Below are 19,093 nucleotides of genomic sequence, written 5' to 3'. Positions count from 1 at the left end.
TTAAATAACATTACAAACTGTATGGACTGTACATGCTGCAAATCTAGAAAGTTGACACTGGATTTTAAAAACTCTGTAATTAGCTTTGCTTCAAAAATTAAAATGAAATTGAAGTTTTTTCTCTCTCATCGAACCTTGCTGCAAACAGCAAACTCCCTAAACAGAGTATATTTGAAATGTAATCCACCAGAAGTCTCTCAAATTCTGAAAATGACTTCAAAATGTAGTTGCCCTATTGGACTCAGGAACAATTCTCTCTCTCAGCAACACGACAGCTTCTAAAGACCTTAAATATTGCAGAGAGATTAGTAGAATAACCCTTTCTGAGTTTGGATATTGTCATCCTTCTTCAACTATACATTTCTTGAAAAAAATTTAAAAGACAGAAATCAGATTTAAGCAATTACAAACATTAAGCAAAATAAAAGATCTGTCATCCCCAGAGGGACATCAGTTATCTTTTTATTGCTCTCAGCTCCCTTGGTGGGCTCAAAAGTTAAACAATTAAAATGGCATGAAACTGCCTTGCAAAGTTCAGCTGACTTCTCATTGACCTCATCCCCATGTGTTGCAATTCTATCTTTTATAAAACAAATTCTCCAAATATAATGGATATAATTAGCAATTACACAACTTTAAGTTGGTCCAGAGTGGCCAAAATTCCATGATATTGGCATAATAAGCACATTGTTTATGGTACAGCATATAGTTTATCTTTCTGAGATGTGATGCTATAGAACTTTTTTTTGTTTTCAGCTTGGCAAGATTTAAGAAGCTTTTGCACAAAGGAGTTGTCAGTCTGAATAACAAACTTGTGTGACAATAGGACTTGTCTATTGCTGTCAAATGTGTTTTTTCAGCAGTTGTACCACATGTGCAATCTGAGATCCACCACAATATTTACAGCTGTTTATTTTGTAACCAATAGAATTGCTTACGCTCTTCAGTCATGCAGGGTTATACTGTCAATGTTTTGCTCTGATTTTGATATTTATTTTTGTTCTGTACCACACAACATGAGTTTAAAATAAAAGCTTTGGTGAGATAAAGAAAATAGCTGGAAACATGTATAATATATAATATTAGCAGTTAACAATCACTGCTACTTTAAGGTTATACTGTTTTTAAAGAATGTATCATGAGACTAACTGCTATCTGTGACTGTATAGCATTGTCTGGTGTGGGAAGCTCCAGATAGTCTCTTGATCTCAATGGAGAAAACCACAATTACAAAATGCAATATCGATGCTGTAAGCTTTTTTCCTACTATTTAATTAACTACTTTTATTATTAGTTCGAATACACTATTCTGTCTTGTGTAACACAGGAAAACTGAACGCTATGCGTGATCCCTCCTGACTCAGATAATACATGAGCACAAGCAAGAGGTAAGCTTTGAGATTCAACTGAGGAGGAGACATGAGTCAAACAGAGCTTCCTCAAACTGTTAGATATCCTGGCAAGTAATTTATCTAAAGAACAGAAACAATGGAAGTTAGAGATAATAGTGTTTATTGATATTGAAAAACAAAACTAGAACAAATAAAAATAACACGAAGAATTCTGCAGATGCTGGAAATTCAAGCAAGAAAGGATATATGGCTATGATAGCGAGTCTGAGTCAAAATGTGGTCGAAAAGTTGAAGAGCCAAAGAACTTACAGATGGGGAGCAGTGAGAGATAGTTTCACTGAACTCCCGTCGATGAGTAGATTTAAACTTCTTCAGCGTAGGCATCACTGGAAGAGGCTTCACAGTAGTGAATTTAAAAATGCAAACACGAGGAGTTCTGCAGATGCTGGAAATTCAAGCAACACACATCAAAGTTGCTGGTGAACGCAGCAGGCCAGGCAGCATCTCTAGGAAGAGGTACAGTCAACGTTTCGAGCTGAGACCCTTCGTCAGGACTAACTGAAAGAAGAGCTAGTAAGAGGTTTGAAAGTGGGAGGATGAGGGGGAGATCCAAAATGATAGGAGAAGACAGGAGGGGGAAGGATAGAGCCAAGAGCTGGACAGTTAATTGGCAAAAGGGATATGAGAGGATCATGGGACAGGAGGCCCATGGCAAAAGGGATATGAGAGGATCATGGGACAGGAGGCCCAGGGAGAAAGGGGGAGGGGGGGAAAAACCCAGAGGATGGGCAAGGGGTATATGAGAGGGACAGAGGGAGAGAAGGGAGAGAAAGGAGAGAGAGAGAGAGAGAGAGAGAGAGAGAGAAAGAAAGAATGTGTGTATATAAATAAATAATGGATGGGGTACGAGGGGGAAGATCAGTTCTCCAACCTGATGGCATGAACATTGACTTCTCAAACTTCCGCTAATGCCCCACAAGAGGCATGGAGTCTAGAGGAGGCAGATGGAGATGCCATGATGCACGAGCCAGGAATGGAAAACAACATTGATGCCGATAAAGATTTGGAATCCTTCATGTCATGTGAACCTCATCTGAGAACTCAATCTGAATTAAATGGCCTGGTCAGAGACATGGGTTTGTTAAAGGCAAAAGCAGAATTGTTGGGTTGAAGACTGCAAGGATGAAATCTGTCACGGGCACAAAAAATTCCATGAAGGAGTTTAATATTTGAGACAGATGTTTTCCAGAATAACTGATGCCAAGACTAAGGAAGGCATTTTTGTTGGTCCACAAATGAAACAGGTCATTAATGACAGGCAATTTAACAAACTTCTACTGGGACTGGAGAAAATTGCATGGAAGGGATTCAAGGATGCTGTTGAAAATTTTCTTGGCAACTGCAGAGCTCCAAACTACGTGCAGCTGGTTTGACAACATGCTTCAGTATACAAAACTATGAAGTGCAACATGTCACTAAGATTCATTTTCTGCATTTCTGTTTAGACTGCTTCCCTGCAAATCTTGGCACTGTCAGTGACGAGCATGGTGAAAAGGTTTCACCAGGACATGAAGAAACAGTTTAAGGGCAACTGGAATCCATCAATGCTGCCTGATTATAGTTGGACACTTATTGCACTATTATGCAAATAAATGCATTATATCAATAAAAGTTAATTTCTTGTTTCTCCAAATTCTTATGTGATACAAACAGTCTGAAATTATATTTGTGTTCAACTTCAAGCAGTGTATCATAACCACAAAAATTTCTAAAGAAGCAACAATTTCAAAAAAAATTTTCTGTCCAGTCATATTTTACAAGCACATTACAACACATCCAGAAATAAAAATAGTTGACTGCTATTTACACGCAATGAAGAGCAGAGCGAAATAACCTTTTGATACTTTCTTAATTAATGGAAAAATATTCAGCATATTGGAAGAATATGCTCAGTAGGCAATGGATTATCGGTCAAACCCAAAATCACAGCTCGTGAGAAAGTCAACTCTGGAGAGCATGCAAAGCAGCAGAGTTATACCGAATCAAGTTAGAAATGTTTGATGGGCAATAACAGGAAACAGATGCAGTGAAGTGTGAGGCCGTTGGCTGAAGAGGTAAATACAGCAAAGATTGCTAAGATATTGCAAACACTGTGGATGACTACATGAGTGGCTTTGAAGAACCATCCAGCATACGTCAAAAAAAGAGTATGATACAGATTGCTAGATGCACAACAAAAAGGGCATCAAAATTCCATGCAGTGACTACGGCAGAGACGGTAATCATTGGCATGCCTACTCATTTTAACAGGTGTTGAAAATTCAAATGAAGGCTGAGAATTTGCCCGGACTCCAGGGATCATAATAGTTCCCTGATGAGGAATTATTATGATCATAGAAAACGTTTGCCAGGCCTGAATACAGCTACAATGTTCATCGTACTGGAAGTAAAAATGAGGTCTGGCATGCAGAGCGCGATGAGAAGAGCACACATTTATAGTGTTTCAACACATCGTTTAAATCAGCACTGTACTAGGGAATCTCAGTGAAGGCTCTATGGGGTAAAGACTAAACCAAGCGATACTGTGGTCTTTGGAGAAGGAAAACCAGTCAAAGAAACATACCTAAATGTTGACAGCAAAACAGAAGCAACGTACAGATAATTCTGGAAGAACTCAACAGGCCAAGCAGAATCTACTGTATGGAAAAGAGTAAACAGTTCACATTTCAGGCTGAGTCCATTCATCAGCAAAACAGAAAATGCTAAAAATACTGAGCTGGTCAGAAAATATTTGTGAAAGGGGTAATGTTTCAAGTTCAGGACTCTTTGTTACACATGCTTGAGTGTTTTCAGCATTTTTATTTCAGATTTTCAATGTCTGCAGTTTTTTTCACGTTGAGATCCCTAGTCAGCATATGTAGGGAGAAAAAGCTGATTTTAATAGCCTCTGCACAAGTGTGCTCATTATTTCTTAGACTGATGCATTACAGAAGGCTAGATTATTCATATAATAGGCTGACTGCAATAGCTTGGCTTTTTTAGTGTGGCCACCTTCACCCAATTTCTACCTTTCTAGCAAAGTGATGATGTATAGAAACCAACCAACCAACTAGTCCTGTGAGAACATTACAAAGTTGTCTGCTCTGGACTGCAACCCATGGTCAGTGAGCACCTCCTTGCTAATGTCATTTCCAGCAAAATGTCCATTTATTCCCAACAAATAGCCATTTTTTAAGATCTTGTTTACAATTTAAAAAAAAATCCATCATCATTTCTCCATCTTGGTGAAACAGATCTAGCCTGGTGCATGTCAAGAACTAAATGAGAATGAAACCTCTTTTTTTTAACTGGAGATTCAAAGATTCAAAAAACATTTATTAAAAAAATGTATAAATTATACAAACTTGAGATTTGTTTGATTACAGGTAGCCACAAAGCGAGAAACACAAAGAGCTCAATTAAAGAAGAAAATAAAAAGATCAACACCCAATGTGCAAGAGAAAGGAAAAAAAAACACAAATCATGTAAACAATTGAAGTGAACAACAACCTTCCAAACCAAATTGAATCCTCAAATCTGAATCCTGGAGCAGCCAGGAACAGGCGCTCAAAGCCTTTCTTACCAGTTCATCATATTAGCAGGCCTGGAGCCGGGGCAGTCTACATAGCCTCAGCACCAAGGAGAGGAGTGACCATCACAGACAGTGAGTGAAATTGTGTCTCACCTCTGATCCTGATACCCTGCCTTTTCAGTCTATCTGGGCTGGCATTTAAATTGACCAAACAATGGAATAGCGAAAGGGTCCAGTGTCCTGGAGAGAGGAGTGAACATCGCAGGGAATGAGAGAAGTCAGCTCTCACTACTGATCTGGACTGCCGTTTAAATTGTCTAAACAGCGGTTTGTACCTTGCACTAGAATCCGGCTACTGTGAAGGACTCCGGGCCTAGATGACGACGCTCAGTGACTCACTCTGGGCCCAGATTTCGCTGCCCATATCTGCATATCTTGCATTTTACACAGGGTCTCATTCATTCACTAGAGTCAGTGGGAATTTTCCTTGCCCTGTGAAGGCAGCTTTTCACTCCCAGAGATGACAGCCAGCATGTTTGATTATGTTGTATTGTCACAGTTCGGATACTGTTATTCCTACACCTCTGATCAGCATGTTAGAGCGATTTTTGGTTTTATTACATTTACATTCAGCAAATGTCTTTGGCTGTCAGTCTTCACATCTGAATATATATTGTAAATTTAATTTGGAGTGCAGCCCTGAGCAATGGGTTCCTAAAAGCTGTAAATCCCAGACCAGACAATGCTGATTAAATTCATTTGGATGTCTGTGGTGTGGATGCAAATGGGGAGGTGAGAAGTTTGTGTGTAGTTTCAAAGAAAGCATTGTTGATACATTGTAAATATGGATGGTCCTTTGATATTCTAAATTGAGCTCCACGTTGACCCAGCCAGACTTTCCCACCAAAAGCATTTCTATATGACGCCTGCTGTATCTTGCTTAGTCGAATAAAGAAGTTGCTTCGTATCTACCAGTGCTTTTCTCCAGTGACTTACTCACGCAACAACACAGTGTACCCTGGGTACAGGTTCATCTCTGTAATTCAGGAACAGATTCGAAAGCAGATTCAGCCTCATGCTGTGCCTCCCTCCAGCTTATCGGAATTACTCTCTCCAGGGGCTGAATCATATCATTTGGTTTGTTAGTTGCAACAGTTTACTTGATCAGCAGATGAGATACTGAAATGTGCTCCTCAATGCTGATTAGCTTGAGCTCGGTATAATTTACCTGTCTATATCTTTGAGATGAGCTTAACTGAAACTATCTGCTACATACACGCCTTTGCCTAGACAATACAAATCATTAAACTGTATATGAACATCTTCACAAGTATTCTCTGTTACTGTGGCAATGCCCTACAGAATTAAACTGAGTCATCTTGGGTGGGTTGCAATTGCTGTACCTATATACGGTTCACCTTATGCATATTGGTGGACCTTTTTCAGTCCAATCATCATTTCTAATTTGTTGGTATTGAATTTCTGAATGTGTAAATCTCTGCTTGTGTATATTGACTGACCTTCCTGGATCATGATTCCAAAACTTTTCTAATGCATCTGCCTACAGCACTAGTTCCTTCTTATTATCAAAACATCATGTTACAGATTTGGCTGTGACCATTTGCTAACAAATCTCCAACTAGCATCATTCCTTTAAAGTTGACTAAGTGATCATTCAAAGGGGTCAGGATCTTGTGCTGATAGATGGCGGACCCAAGAAATTGTTGCACCCCTGTAGCATCCTTTGAATTGAACATCTCCTTTGCTGCTTTGGCTTTTACTGGAGCTGGCTTTAGGTTACCTCTCTTGACTGGACAAGCGCTGACTTGGGCCACGGCTTACTGGGACATTAAGAAGCCCATATGCAACAGATATGAAGACTTCACTACTGATAGGCACTGAGTTTTCAACCATCTGGGAAGTGGAAGGGAGGCAGCAGAACAGATACACTGCCTGCATCAAAACTCATGCTTGGTGCTGAATTACACCGTGGAAATCAGGACCCTAGTGGTGAAGTGTGGCTGCAATGTGGAAGCGCTACTCACCCATTACCAACATGGCCTGTTGGAGCACTTGAAAAAAGAGCTGGCTATCTGGGAGATGCCTGCTGAACTTGAAAGCTTCATCACTCTGGCCCTTTGTATTATGGAAGGACTCTGCAGATTGTCAGCCAAATCCTTCCATTCTAATAACCACTTCAGGGTGCAGGACCCTCATCAGCAATGCTTCCGAAACCAAACAGTTAGGGAGATCTTAACCCCCAAAATCATGAGTGTAGGTCAAGAAACAATCTGCACGCTTACTGCAGAGCAGCTGATTACCTACGTATCAAATGAGCACTGTGCTAAGGAAGTGGCACCTTCAGGTAGAGATGAGGAACCTCCTATCTGCAAAGCTCCCCCCACATCCCCAGCCCCTCATTCTAGCACTATAGCCCGACTCACTTTCTCTGTTCTCCTCCAAACCCCAATGGCTTGATCCACACCTGAAGCTCTGGTAGATCCTGGTGCAGCAGGCAACTTTCTGCACTGGACTCTTTATTGCAGCTTGGACTTCCTGACAAGCCCATGCCTCACCCCTTCTGCATCATAGCCATTGAGCATTAAAGAGCACCACAAGTCCATCCAATTCCTCCTGATCAACTCACCCAATATTCTTCTCATTTTGGGTTACCTTTGGCTCTCCACTCTTGACTCTCACTTCACCTGGCCATCTGGTTCAGTACTGAGTTAGGGACCCATCTGCCGGACCGCCTAGCTGCAACCTCAGTTGATTTCACCCTGTAAATCTGTAGGGACGAGGAAACCCTGAACCTCACCAAAACTCTCACAGGAATACCACAATTTAGCCATAGTGTTCCATAGAAAAGAGGCCAGCACCCTGCCGCCTCACAGACCACACAGCTGTGCAATCGACCTCCTCCTGGGTTCCACCCCTCCCCAGGGATGTCTGTTCTCTTTCTCCCATCCTGAGACCGAAGCCACGAATGACTGCTTTATTAAAACACTGCAATGCAGCTTCTTTTGACCATTCAGCAGCCGGTACAGGATTCTTCTTTGTTAAACAGAAAGATGGGGGTCTCTGTCCCTGATTGACTACCAGACTCAAAAAGATCATTAAGGACCGCCACCCTCTCCTCTTTCTAGATAGTGCATTTATAACACTCTACTGGGCTCAGAACGTCATCATACTGGATCTACGGTGTGCATACAACCTGATCCGCATCCATTAGGGAGATGACTGGAAGACAGCATTAATAACATCCACTGGCCACTATGAAATCTTGGTGATGCCTTTCAGACTTTCCAACAGTCCAGCCAATTTTCAAGCCCTCAATCGTGAGATCCACGAGCACATGCTACACAGGTATGTGTTCGTCTACCTCAACAGCACCCTCATTTCTCCAAAGACTCACAAGACTCACATCCATTCAGTCCTTCAGCACCAACTCTATGCAACTTGGAGCAATGGCAGTTCCACACCACAATCATCTCCTTCCTGAGTTACATCTTTTCACCCCAAGGCACAACCATGGACCCAGAGAAAGTGTGTGCCATCATTGAATGGCTCTGATCATGCTCCTTCAAACAGCTACAGCACTTCTTGGGCTTTTGCAACTTCAGCCGCTGTTACTTCACAAACTGCAGACAAATTAGAATCAGAATCAGAATCCTTTATTATCGCCAAGTATGTGGACACATACGGGGAATTTGATGCCAGTTTCCCTGAACTCTCACTATACAGAATCAAAAAGCAAACAAAACAATCACCACTCCCCTCACCTCTCTCATGGGTAATATGGTCTGCTGCTGTGGACTATACCTTCAAGGATCTTGAGAGACACTTCACCTCTGCTCTCATTCTTCGCCGTCTGAACCCCTTTGGACCTTTTGTGGTAAGTAAGTACCGGAAGGGAAGACACACCATTGAGCCTTTTTCTCATGCAAGTTCAATTCTACACAGCACCATATGGAGTTGGAGACAGGGAGCTACTTGCCATCAAATGGGCCTTAAAGGAATGGAGGTAATGCCCGATTTGAACTGACTAATAGAAACTCATATCCATTCAACAGACGCACCAACTCAACCCAGCTGAAATGGGGATTGATCCTCAGCTTATCATTCCACATTCGCTGATTGTCTGGGACCTTGAGAACCAGATGCCCAAGGCCCTATAGCACGAGCCTACTCTGGCCAACACAGCTGACAACTGTATATATGTGCTAGTGACTATGCGCTCTGAGACACTCCAGATGGCCCACTTCTCAACCTTCTATGGCCATTCAGGTGCATGACAGACTCTGGATTTTCTGTGATGCCAGTTCTGGTGGTCCACCATGATCACGGATGTACATCAGTTCATCGCTGCTGGCCCTCAATGTTCCCAGTCCAATTCCTCCAAACAATCCCTAGAAGCCCATGGTTCCACATTGTCATGGATTTCATCACAGGTTTTCCACCTTCTGATGGGGCCATGGTGATCATGACAACAATGGACCGATTCTTCAAGGCAGTCCACTTCATTGCCCAACGCAAACTTCCATCAGACATGATTCCCCATCATGTAGTTCACCTCCATCGTTTCCTTCAGGACATTGTTTCGGACCAGGCCCCACAAATCATCTCATGCTTCTGGCAAGCCTTCTGCTCCTTCCTCCGCACCTCAGTGAGTTTGTTCCCTGGCTATCATCTGCAGACCAACGGTTAGTCAGAAAGAGACAATCAGCAAGTGGAGAACTCCCTGTGATGCTTCACCACCTCTAACCCTTCAACATGGAAGAAGCTGTCCCACTGTCTGCACACCTCCTCTGCCACGGGTATGTCACCATTTGAAGTGCTTCATGGCTATGAATAGCCATTGTTCCTCATGGAGGAGCCAATGGTGGAGGTCCCATTTACCAGGACTCTGGCTTGTCACTGCTGGAATACTCGGAAGAGGGCATGGAGGACCATTCTATCTGCCAACAGTGCTTATTGCCATCAGGCCAACTGCCAGTGGCCCCAGCCAGACTACTCCAGCCTAGGGATTGTGTCCCACAAGCTCTTGTCCCAGTTCACCGGTCCCTTCAAGATCACCCAATTCAGTCACTTATCATGTCCAGCTGCCACGGCCCCCCCAGGATCACATTTACCTTCCATGTGGCATGCCTCAAGCCTGTTGTCCATGGACCACCTAACCAACCTGAGACTGCCCCTCTAGAACCTAGGACCATGGAGGTGATCCAGTGTATACGCTCTGCCGGTTGATGGATTCACATTGCTGTAAATGGTGTGTGAAGTACCTGGTCGACCAAGAAGGGTAGGGCTTGGGGGAGAGGTTTTGGATGCAGTCCAGTTTTATCCTGGATTTATTGCTCATCGAGGAGTCCCACCAAACCCATCTGGATTGCCTTAGCCCATTGGGTGCCAGCCATAGGAAGGGTGTCCCCGTAGACCTGCACAGGCAGCTACCTCTCAGGCTATGTCCACACTACGCTGGATAATTTTGAAAACGCCGGTTTCGAGTGAAAACAACAGGCGTCCACACTAAGCATTTTTCAAAATACCTCTGTCCACATTAGACGGATATTTGGGCGAATCACTTCCTACTGGGCATGCGCAGGACACAGAAAACAAGCGAAGAGGAAACGGTATTCAGTGCGCATTTGTCCAGTTACAAAGTAGAAAAACTTAAAAGGAATTGCTCTTGGTTCTCATGCAGGAGGACTTAAAACTAAAAAAAAACAAATACTGGAGCGTATGGAGGCAACTGACAGGGAGTTCGTGGACAGTATGACCCGGCTGACGACGAACATTATAAAACTGACTAACTCTGTTGCATTAATAAGGTACCTTGTTAAATGCATAAAACATGTCTGCATCAGTGTTATCTTGTATTTCCATACAATGTTACATTAGGCTGTTTCACATCTATTGTCAGAGAAGTACTTGCATAAATAAGTGAACCACCTTCATGCAAGCCAGGACAGAAAACAGGGCAAAGTGAGTATACTTATTTATTCAGTAAGCTATGGGTCGACATATTTGGTGAGTACATTTCTAACTCTTCTGGCTTCAGTCTCGTTGCCGTCTGTTCTGAAATTGTTAGGTTCTGCGAAGTGCAGAATCAAATATCGCTGTGATGACTGTACGCTCTAGTATCAATTGTTTGGCGACAATAAAGTAATAATAATAATAATAATAAGAAGAAAACAATGAAATGCCGTGCTGCCGCCATCTGTTGCGGCATGTCATGACAGCGGTTTTAAAAAGCTCCGTTTACCATGTCCACACTGCAACAGATATTAGGCGTTTTCAGATTTATTCACTCTGGAGACTGTTTCCGAAAATCTCTGTTTTCGGGGGATGAAAACGCCTTTTAGTGTGGACAGAGGGTCAAAACAAAGAGAAAAAGCTTCATTTTCAAAATTATCTTGTGTAGTGTGGACGTAGCCTCAGTCTCCACCCAGCTAATGGGCTTCACCTGCCACTCGTTTCCAAATCACCTGGAGCCTTATCCCAGCTCTTATCCACAGCCCTCATTCATCCATTGAACCAGCAGCCTCAAACAGTTGCTTCTAGCCCTCAGTAACCTTGTTGCCTGTTGTGTTTAATATTTGTTCTCTCTTGTTTTGTGACCCTCTTGGTTTGCTATTTTGCAGTTTATTACTAAGGTTATCGTTCACTGCTGAATAATCTCCGCTGTTCTGCATTTGAGTCAAGCCTCTACATTCTCTGACAGGAAATAGTTACAGTCTTTAGTCTAATTTGATTTCTGATTGTCACTGCTTTGCTCTTTTCCTTACAGTAGGGAAGCATGCCACTTGGCCAATCTAGCCCATACTATTGCTCAAATATCAATTCTATTGCTTTGTTTATTTCCCTGTAACTGATTATCCTTCACATGCTCATCAACTTCACATTTATTCTCCATCTACCTAAATAGACTTGAGGCCATGGGTGATGGCCAATTAACATACCAAACAGCAAACCTTTGGGATATGGCAGGAAAACAAAGCTTCTGGGGATCCTACTTGAACACAGAAAAAATATGCAGTCTTTACATGGATAGCACCAGAGATCAGGATGAAACCCAGATCACTGAAGTTGTGAGGCAGTAACACTACCTACTATGCCACTTTGCCTGTTTCACATCTTTCAAATCAATAGAAACAAAAAAAAAATCCCAGGAAAGTTGTAAAACGGATTGCAGACTCACATTCACCAACCTTCTGTTGAATATAGCAAAATATCCTAAGGCGCTTGGCAATGTCAAAACTTACCTCAGCACCTTTTCAACAACTGCATGTGCAAGTTATTTTCCCATCAGTGCTGATGTTTGATTTCTTCTATGGTTAAATGAGATAAATTCTCTGTACGTTCCTCTTACTGAGCTGAAACATATTGTGGAACAACTTCAAGTGGAAACAGCAGTATCAATATGGTAATATATTCTCAATATTCATATTGCTGCAGGCAATGATAGAAATGCAGTACTTTATTGCTAGGTGATAAAAGGATTGGAAAATCAAACGCTCACTTCAGTGGCAGATTAGACATATTTAATGATATCTATTAACTCTTTAAGGCAGGATAAGAAGGTTCCGTTTCCATAGTGACACAACCAGAAGAGACATACCTTACCAACCTTTTTTTGGAGTTCCATCCATGCCTGATTTGCATCTGTACTTAATTAACTGTGTAAATGGGTTATCATTTTATAAGCATGACAATGTTTGACAGCATTGGAGATCTTTTAAATTTGCACTCTGTGTGCCATACTACCCATTGCCAATAGATAACTGTGTCTTTCCTCAACTCTAATGTCATATTTACCATTGGCTAAATAAAGCAACTTGATTATTGCACTAGATGTGCCAAGTTATACATTATGTTGCAGATCCAATTTGAATGAATAATTAGCAATTCATTAATGACTTTTAAGATTTTTATATTTCTATTGCCATCTATAAATCATAAAAGTATTTAAGAACCCAGTCAAGTCAAGATGCAAAATAGGCAAAAGGATCAAAAGTCTCAATTTTGTGTGGGTACAACAAAGAAAATATTGCTGCTGCCATTTCTTTGTGAAATTGAAAATGACTGGGATTTCCCTGCAGGCACAATTTACAGTATAATTTAGTGAATTTACTGCTCAGATTCAGGCATCCATTAGAGCTGTATTGACATGAATTTAATAGTGATCTTACTCTAATGTATGTTACACAATTTCTACTTTCTGTTTTAGGCTTACATTTTTTATTGGAGTAGTGTCATTTATATTGCAAGACAAACTCCGCCCCCAGATTGCCAATTTCATTTTTACTTTTTTTTAAAAATTCCCTTTGAGAAGGTTTTCAAAGTATCGTAGATTTCAAAATTTTAAAAAAGTCAGCTTGTACTTCAATTTTTAGTTAAATTTTTGTAAAATATTTAAAAAGGCAACTAAAAAATATTTGTTTTCTGTCCTACCTTGCTCTTTGTGAGAATTCTTTACTGTAATTGGCTCCTCCATTAATTGGATAACACAGCAATTGTCTGATGACAAAGATCACCTTGAATTTTTACATGACAGTAGCCAACATGGGAGAAGGGCATGTCCACTCCTCAGTGATGGCTTTATCTTTAGAGAACACTTTCTTTACAAATCAGTGGTGAATGGTGCTCCTTTGTTAAAACTGCAAGTACAGACTATTAACATTTTTAAAACCACTGAAGTACCTTAAAATGAACAAAAAGATGACTGGTTGCGAATAATGACAAAAATTGAATGCTTCTGAGTTGGTTCACATAGTCCTACATGCAGGAAATGTAGTTACTCATATTGTTTCCAATTATGTCATTTCGATAATAGATTCTTATTTTGCTTTGTCAAATGCTTTGAACTATTTCATTACTCATAGTTAGAGATCCAAACTGATAACTTTATCACCAAAGAAATACTGTAATTTACAAAATTAAGTTTCAACACGATCTGGTTGGACTATAATCTGCCTTAGATTCATTAGCAAACTCAAAAAAAAATCCAAGGATTGGGAAAAAAAATCCTTTGTTGAACAAAATGGGAAGAAAATACACTGGACTTTCATCTGAGTAATTTAGGAACAACGGTATTATTCGTGAAAATTAGGAATTTAGTCGATAGTTGTAAGAATTCTACAATGCTTCAAATAGTATTGAATATTCAGAAAAGGAAACTTATTAGCAATAAGTTGTTTGCTATAGCAATGCAATATACTGCAACAGCTGATCCAACTTGATTTTTTGTGGTTTCCACACTGACAAGCAATTCATATAAAGTACTTACTCGATCATGACCAGAACATCACAACTGCAAATACAAATGCTTTAAACAGGCGCCTAATGTTCTTGCCAGAAACACAAGAGCTGTTCCAGCTGCACTTTACCATTTTATGTCAATTCAAACATTTGTCAAAGGACACGAAGAGCTTAGTAAATAACAGTGATTCTGCTGATCTTGGATCTATTTCCATGTCAGTGGTTTGCCTAAATTTCTCTTCCTTTATGGAAAGCTTCAGGTGTAGAGCTAAACATGAACTGTTGAAATTAGGTCGTTACAACATGAATTAGCAATTAGAACTAATTCAGTTTGAATATTAGCAAAACCCAGGTTGGAGGTTGGATTGGGGATACTTTAATACTAAAATCGGCAAGTGAGTCTCTGGTTGACATTAAAATCTGGATTCAGACTCAACCAGCCTCCATTTTGTCCAGTTCCCTTTTTAATGGAAGCAGTACAGAAACGGGAAGAGATAGATTTCCACACCACTCAGTAGTTTCGTCTGGGCCATTAAAATAACATCTGTTCTGATATTTAATACCATTCTAAATTTAACACTAGCTAGACAGTATTCAGGAATCAGTAAATGCAGCAATCAAAGGATTGGGTGGTAAAAGACCCAGCCTCTTATCAAACAAATCTAATGTGTTATTATCACCTACCACTTGGTGATTGGACAAGTTTTCTGAGCTTTACAGTACTCCAAGATGCAAGGCCCTTCATTCAATGACTATTTGTTTTTATCCATGGCTCTCCTGGGCCTTCCTATTTCCTTTAAGGAAACTCTGCATTCTCTCTTCCCCTCCAAAGGCCTCCAGTCACACCTTGCTTTTCCACAGTCATTACTGGTCATGATCTCCATTAAAGGTCCCTGTGATGTCCCAAGAGATAGCTGCACCCTTATGATTGCTATTTCTCCTCTACTGTGGCTTCATGCTGAGGTCTTAGCCATTTATTCACCACCTAAGCTAAAGCTGTCAATCTGGCTGGCTTTGGAAGGAAATAACAACTTCTTCTCATCATAAGGCAGTGGAAGTAGCAGATGTATTGATACTCAAATGAGGACACCTGATGTGGTTCATGTGTCCTAGAATACGTGGTCCAAAGACAAAGTGTTCCATCGCTTTGCTTTTGTTGCTACAGTTGGAAGTGTAATTGATTTGAATTTCCACCAGTGTGAAGAATAGCCATAATTTCCTTAACAGTTCACATCTATTTTTAAGGTTCATAAGCTGCCTGGAAAATTTGGCCCTGGTCCTATTCCCCTGGGGTATTGATCAGGACTTTGCTGCTTTTCCTGTCCTTATATTTTTTTAAAAGAGGTGCATTGTTTGTGGTTTCCTTTATTTGTGTCACATCTTGCATGCCTTCTATCCTGTGTTCGCAAAGAAGGGATTAGTAAGGCAAATATTGCAGCGTCCCTTCTAATATTATGTGTTGCTCCATTTGTTTTATGCCAATCGTCTCTCCCGACAACTTTCATACTTGTGACTTTTTCCACAGCCAAACAGATGAACACGCCTGCCACTTCACCCCACCCCAGTCCTCACTTTACAGAAAAGTCAGCACCACTTTGTGGCAGAATAATGCTTCAAAGAGTTCCAGAACAAATAAACTCAAAGTTATTCTTGACTGCACAGCATCACTAGAGGTCATAACGGAAGGACTGCCATATCGTAATTGATGTGGCAAGATGAGAAAGAATAAATGGAATCCACCAACTTGTCTTGGGTAATTTAAGTGAACTGAGTTGCACGATTTTTGTTACACTAACAATCAATTACTTTTTTTTATTAATGATCACACAGATGCCAGTAATTGTAAGTGAAGAGACTGCTTTTGTTTAAATGAAGCTAATACCTGGAAAGTCATTTACTATGCATATACAGTATATAATGATACATGTGCATCATTGCAGAGTTGAAGAGAGCTCACATTTAATATTATGAAAATATTTCTCAGTCATAAGTATCAAAGCAAGACTAACCAGTGGTGTTCCCTAATATGAATAAAAGCATATCAGTTGCAATGTCTACTACTAGCATGGAAACTGAATGCATTATTTATTATTAAGCTCTTGGCAGCAGGGATGGATGGAAGCAGAGCAGAATTACTCAGATGTCTGCAGTCTCCTCTTAATTACCCACTTCCAACATTTTTCTCAAATTCAACAGGCTAGCTTTCAATACCTCAAAAACCCGTACCACAAAAGATACAGAAGCATTCATATCCTCTTTTTCTGCCCATACTTAAGATTTTTTACGTCCGACATTCTGAAGAGCTGTAATAAAGCCTGTGACTGGATATGTTTGTTTTATCTTTTGAAGTATTTTGAAACCAGACAATTTATTCAATAGAGTATACATTAATAAATCATTATATGTGGAGCTATCAACTTTTAACTAGAGGTGCGAAACTAAGGCCCTATCTAACCTCTTAAAATGAACTGCAAAAAGTTCCATCGCTCCATTCAAAATAAAGGAGGGGATTTTTTTCTTAGAGTCCTGGCCAATATTTATCTCTTAATGATCACTGAAACAGATTATATGGCCATCCAACTAACTACATTCTGAGGATCTGTATATGTATACAGATTGATTTATCCAAATTTTTATAATGTAACAGTGATCATCCATCAGAATTAACTTGGCTTTGTGTGGGGTGCTTAAGAATCTCTAGATATCATGATAGCTATTACATAAATGTAAGTTGATTCTTTCTCCATTTGATAAAAAGAGAATGAGAATATCTACTCCAGAAAAAATATATAATTAAATTATTTTGCAAGCAGGCAATACTGACTTTGAAGTGCATCGCCAGTGATAAATAAGAGCTACAGATGACAGAGCATCATGCGGTTTAGGTACCAATGATAAAAGTAACTAATCAGAATCACAGCAACCGGCTGGGCAGAAACTGATAGCACTTCATTTCAAGTAGGAAATTCTCTGAGATTCTTAAGGACTGCTAGAGCCTTGGCACAAAAGAATAAAACACTGGTAAACAGTTGAGGCATACTAGACGATATAATATAGACGCAGAATTAGGCGATTTGGCCATTCAAGTCATCTCCGCCATTTCATCATGGCTGATCCAATTTTCCTCTCAGCTGCAATATCCTACCTTCTCTTGTATCCCTTCATGCTCTGACCAATCAAGAATCATCAACCTCTACCTTAAATGTACATAATGACTTGGCCTCTACAGCTGCCTATGGCAAAGAATTCCACGGATTCGCCATTCTCTGGCTAAAGAAATTCCTCCTTATCTCTGTTCTAAAAGGATGACTCTCTATTCGGAGGCTATTTTCTCTGGCCTTAGACTCTCCCACCACAGGAAACATTCGCTCCACATCCACCCTATGAAGGCTTTTCACTATTCGACAGGTTTCAATGAGGACACCCCTCATTCTTCCGATTTCTAGTGAATAAAGGCCAAGAGCCATCAGATGCTCTTTTCATGAAAGGCCAGTTACTTTGTCTTATCCACAGATATAACACTATGAACACTGCAGCAATCAGCTTCAGATTTCAGTAAATCACTAATTCCATCTGGACAGGTGTGAGCATGCTGCTGACTAAGTTGCTTCCAAGCATTAAATGAATAATTTTAAAAAAGGTAAAATGCTGTTCTTCCAAACTACCCAGCAGAAATATTGATTACCATTCTTTTAATAGTCTTTTATTTTGTATTACAGTTATTTAAATAAAATGAATGTACCCACAGAGAAGATTACAACACTTTTAACTCTTTTCCTGTACTATACTGGATTCCAAATCTGTACATGTATTGTTTGTGCAGCAATTTAAGATGGCTGATGAGGTATTTACGATAAACTTCAAGTATTAATTCCTCTGTAGAAGGAAAATTATCAAAATGGAATGATCCCTGTCAATTTTAGTACCTTTCAGGAATGAAACACCAGTTACAACATGGCATTTCCAGCAACCTTTTATGATACATACCATCATCTGCATCTGTTGCTTTAATGGTTAGAATCCTTGCTCCAGAAGGAAGATTTTCCACCACAGATGTACTATAAGATGAAGGGTTGAAAATAGGTGGATTGTCATTCACATCCAGCACATTGAAGTAAACTCTCACTATGCTGAATTGCCCACCACCATCTTCTGCCTGGACAGTAAGAATATAATATGGTTGCTTCTCATAATCCAGGGTTTGAGTTAGATTAAAAACACCAGTCACAGAGTTGAGGAAAAATATTCCATCTTCATCATCCTCTTCTACCAGGTACGTGATTTCCCCATTAACACCAGAATCTGCATCACTCGCCAGTATGGCTGCCACAATAGATCCTACAATTTAAATAAATAATACACTTAATAATTCCACAGGAATATTTAAAAAAAATTATCTTGTCTCTTTATTGATAAAGCAAAATATTTTTCTATTTGTTTTCTATTTTTAACTATTTCCTTATTTTCCTTTTGCAAAGGAAATCAACTGCTTTAGTTTCATGAGCAAATTTATTTCAATGTATACTCTTGTAGTTGCTCTGCTTTCAACAATTTTCATCTATGCAGTTTATTCAGTATTAAAATGAAATTACACAAATCTAAAATATTATGGGGTACCTTAATTAAAATAAGTAATTTGCTCAATTTCTTAACTGCATTTGTCAAGTTGTTTTAAAAGTATAATATTATAAAAGTGATAGCATCTGGGTAATAACAACCTTCAGTTTATACCAGAAGGTCCACTTAATAAAATTCTCAAAATTTCAACTGAATGGTAATCAGCTGGAAATGTTATTATAAGATAATTAACTAATTGGGAGGCTGTTTATTAGAACATACAGTAGAACAATACAACACAGTACAGGCCCTTTGGCTCATGAAGTCGTGCCAGCCTTTTAACTTACTCCAAGAT

The 19,093-nt window shown here is 39.9% G+C and overlaps 1 protein-coding gene across 1 annotated transcript in view; it reads right to left on the bottom strand.

Annotated features, from left to right (window-relative positions):
* The window catches only part of fat4 (FAT atypical cadherin 4), a 391,785-nt gene that overhangs the window by 160,415 nt on the left and 212,277 nt on the right, over positions 1–19,093 (bottom strand). The window contains exon 5 of the mRNA XM_072256139.1: positions 18,169–18,519. Within this exon, the coding sequence (XP_072112240.1) occupies positions 18,169–18,519 (351 nt within the window). The remainder of the gene's footprint in view (positions 1–18,168; positions 18,520–19,093) is intronic.

This window comes from Mobula birostris, chromosome 4, assembly GCF_030028105.1.
Source record: "Mobula birostris isolate sMobBir1 chromosome 4, sMobBir1.hap1, whole genome shotgun sequence".
NCBI classification, from domain to species: domain Eukaryota; kingdom Metazoa; phylum Chordata; class Chondrichthyes; order Myliobatiformes; family Myliobatidae; genus Mobula; species Mobula birostris.
The sequence above is the reverse complement of the archived record's forward strand: the minus strand, read 5'-3'. Positions and strand labels throughout refer to the sequence as shown.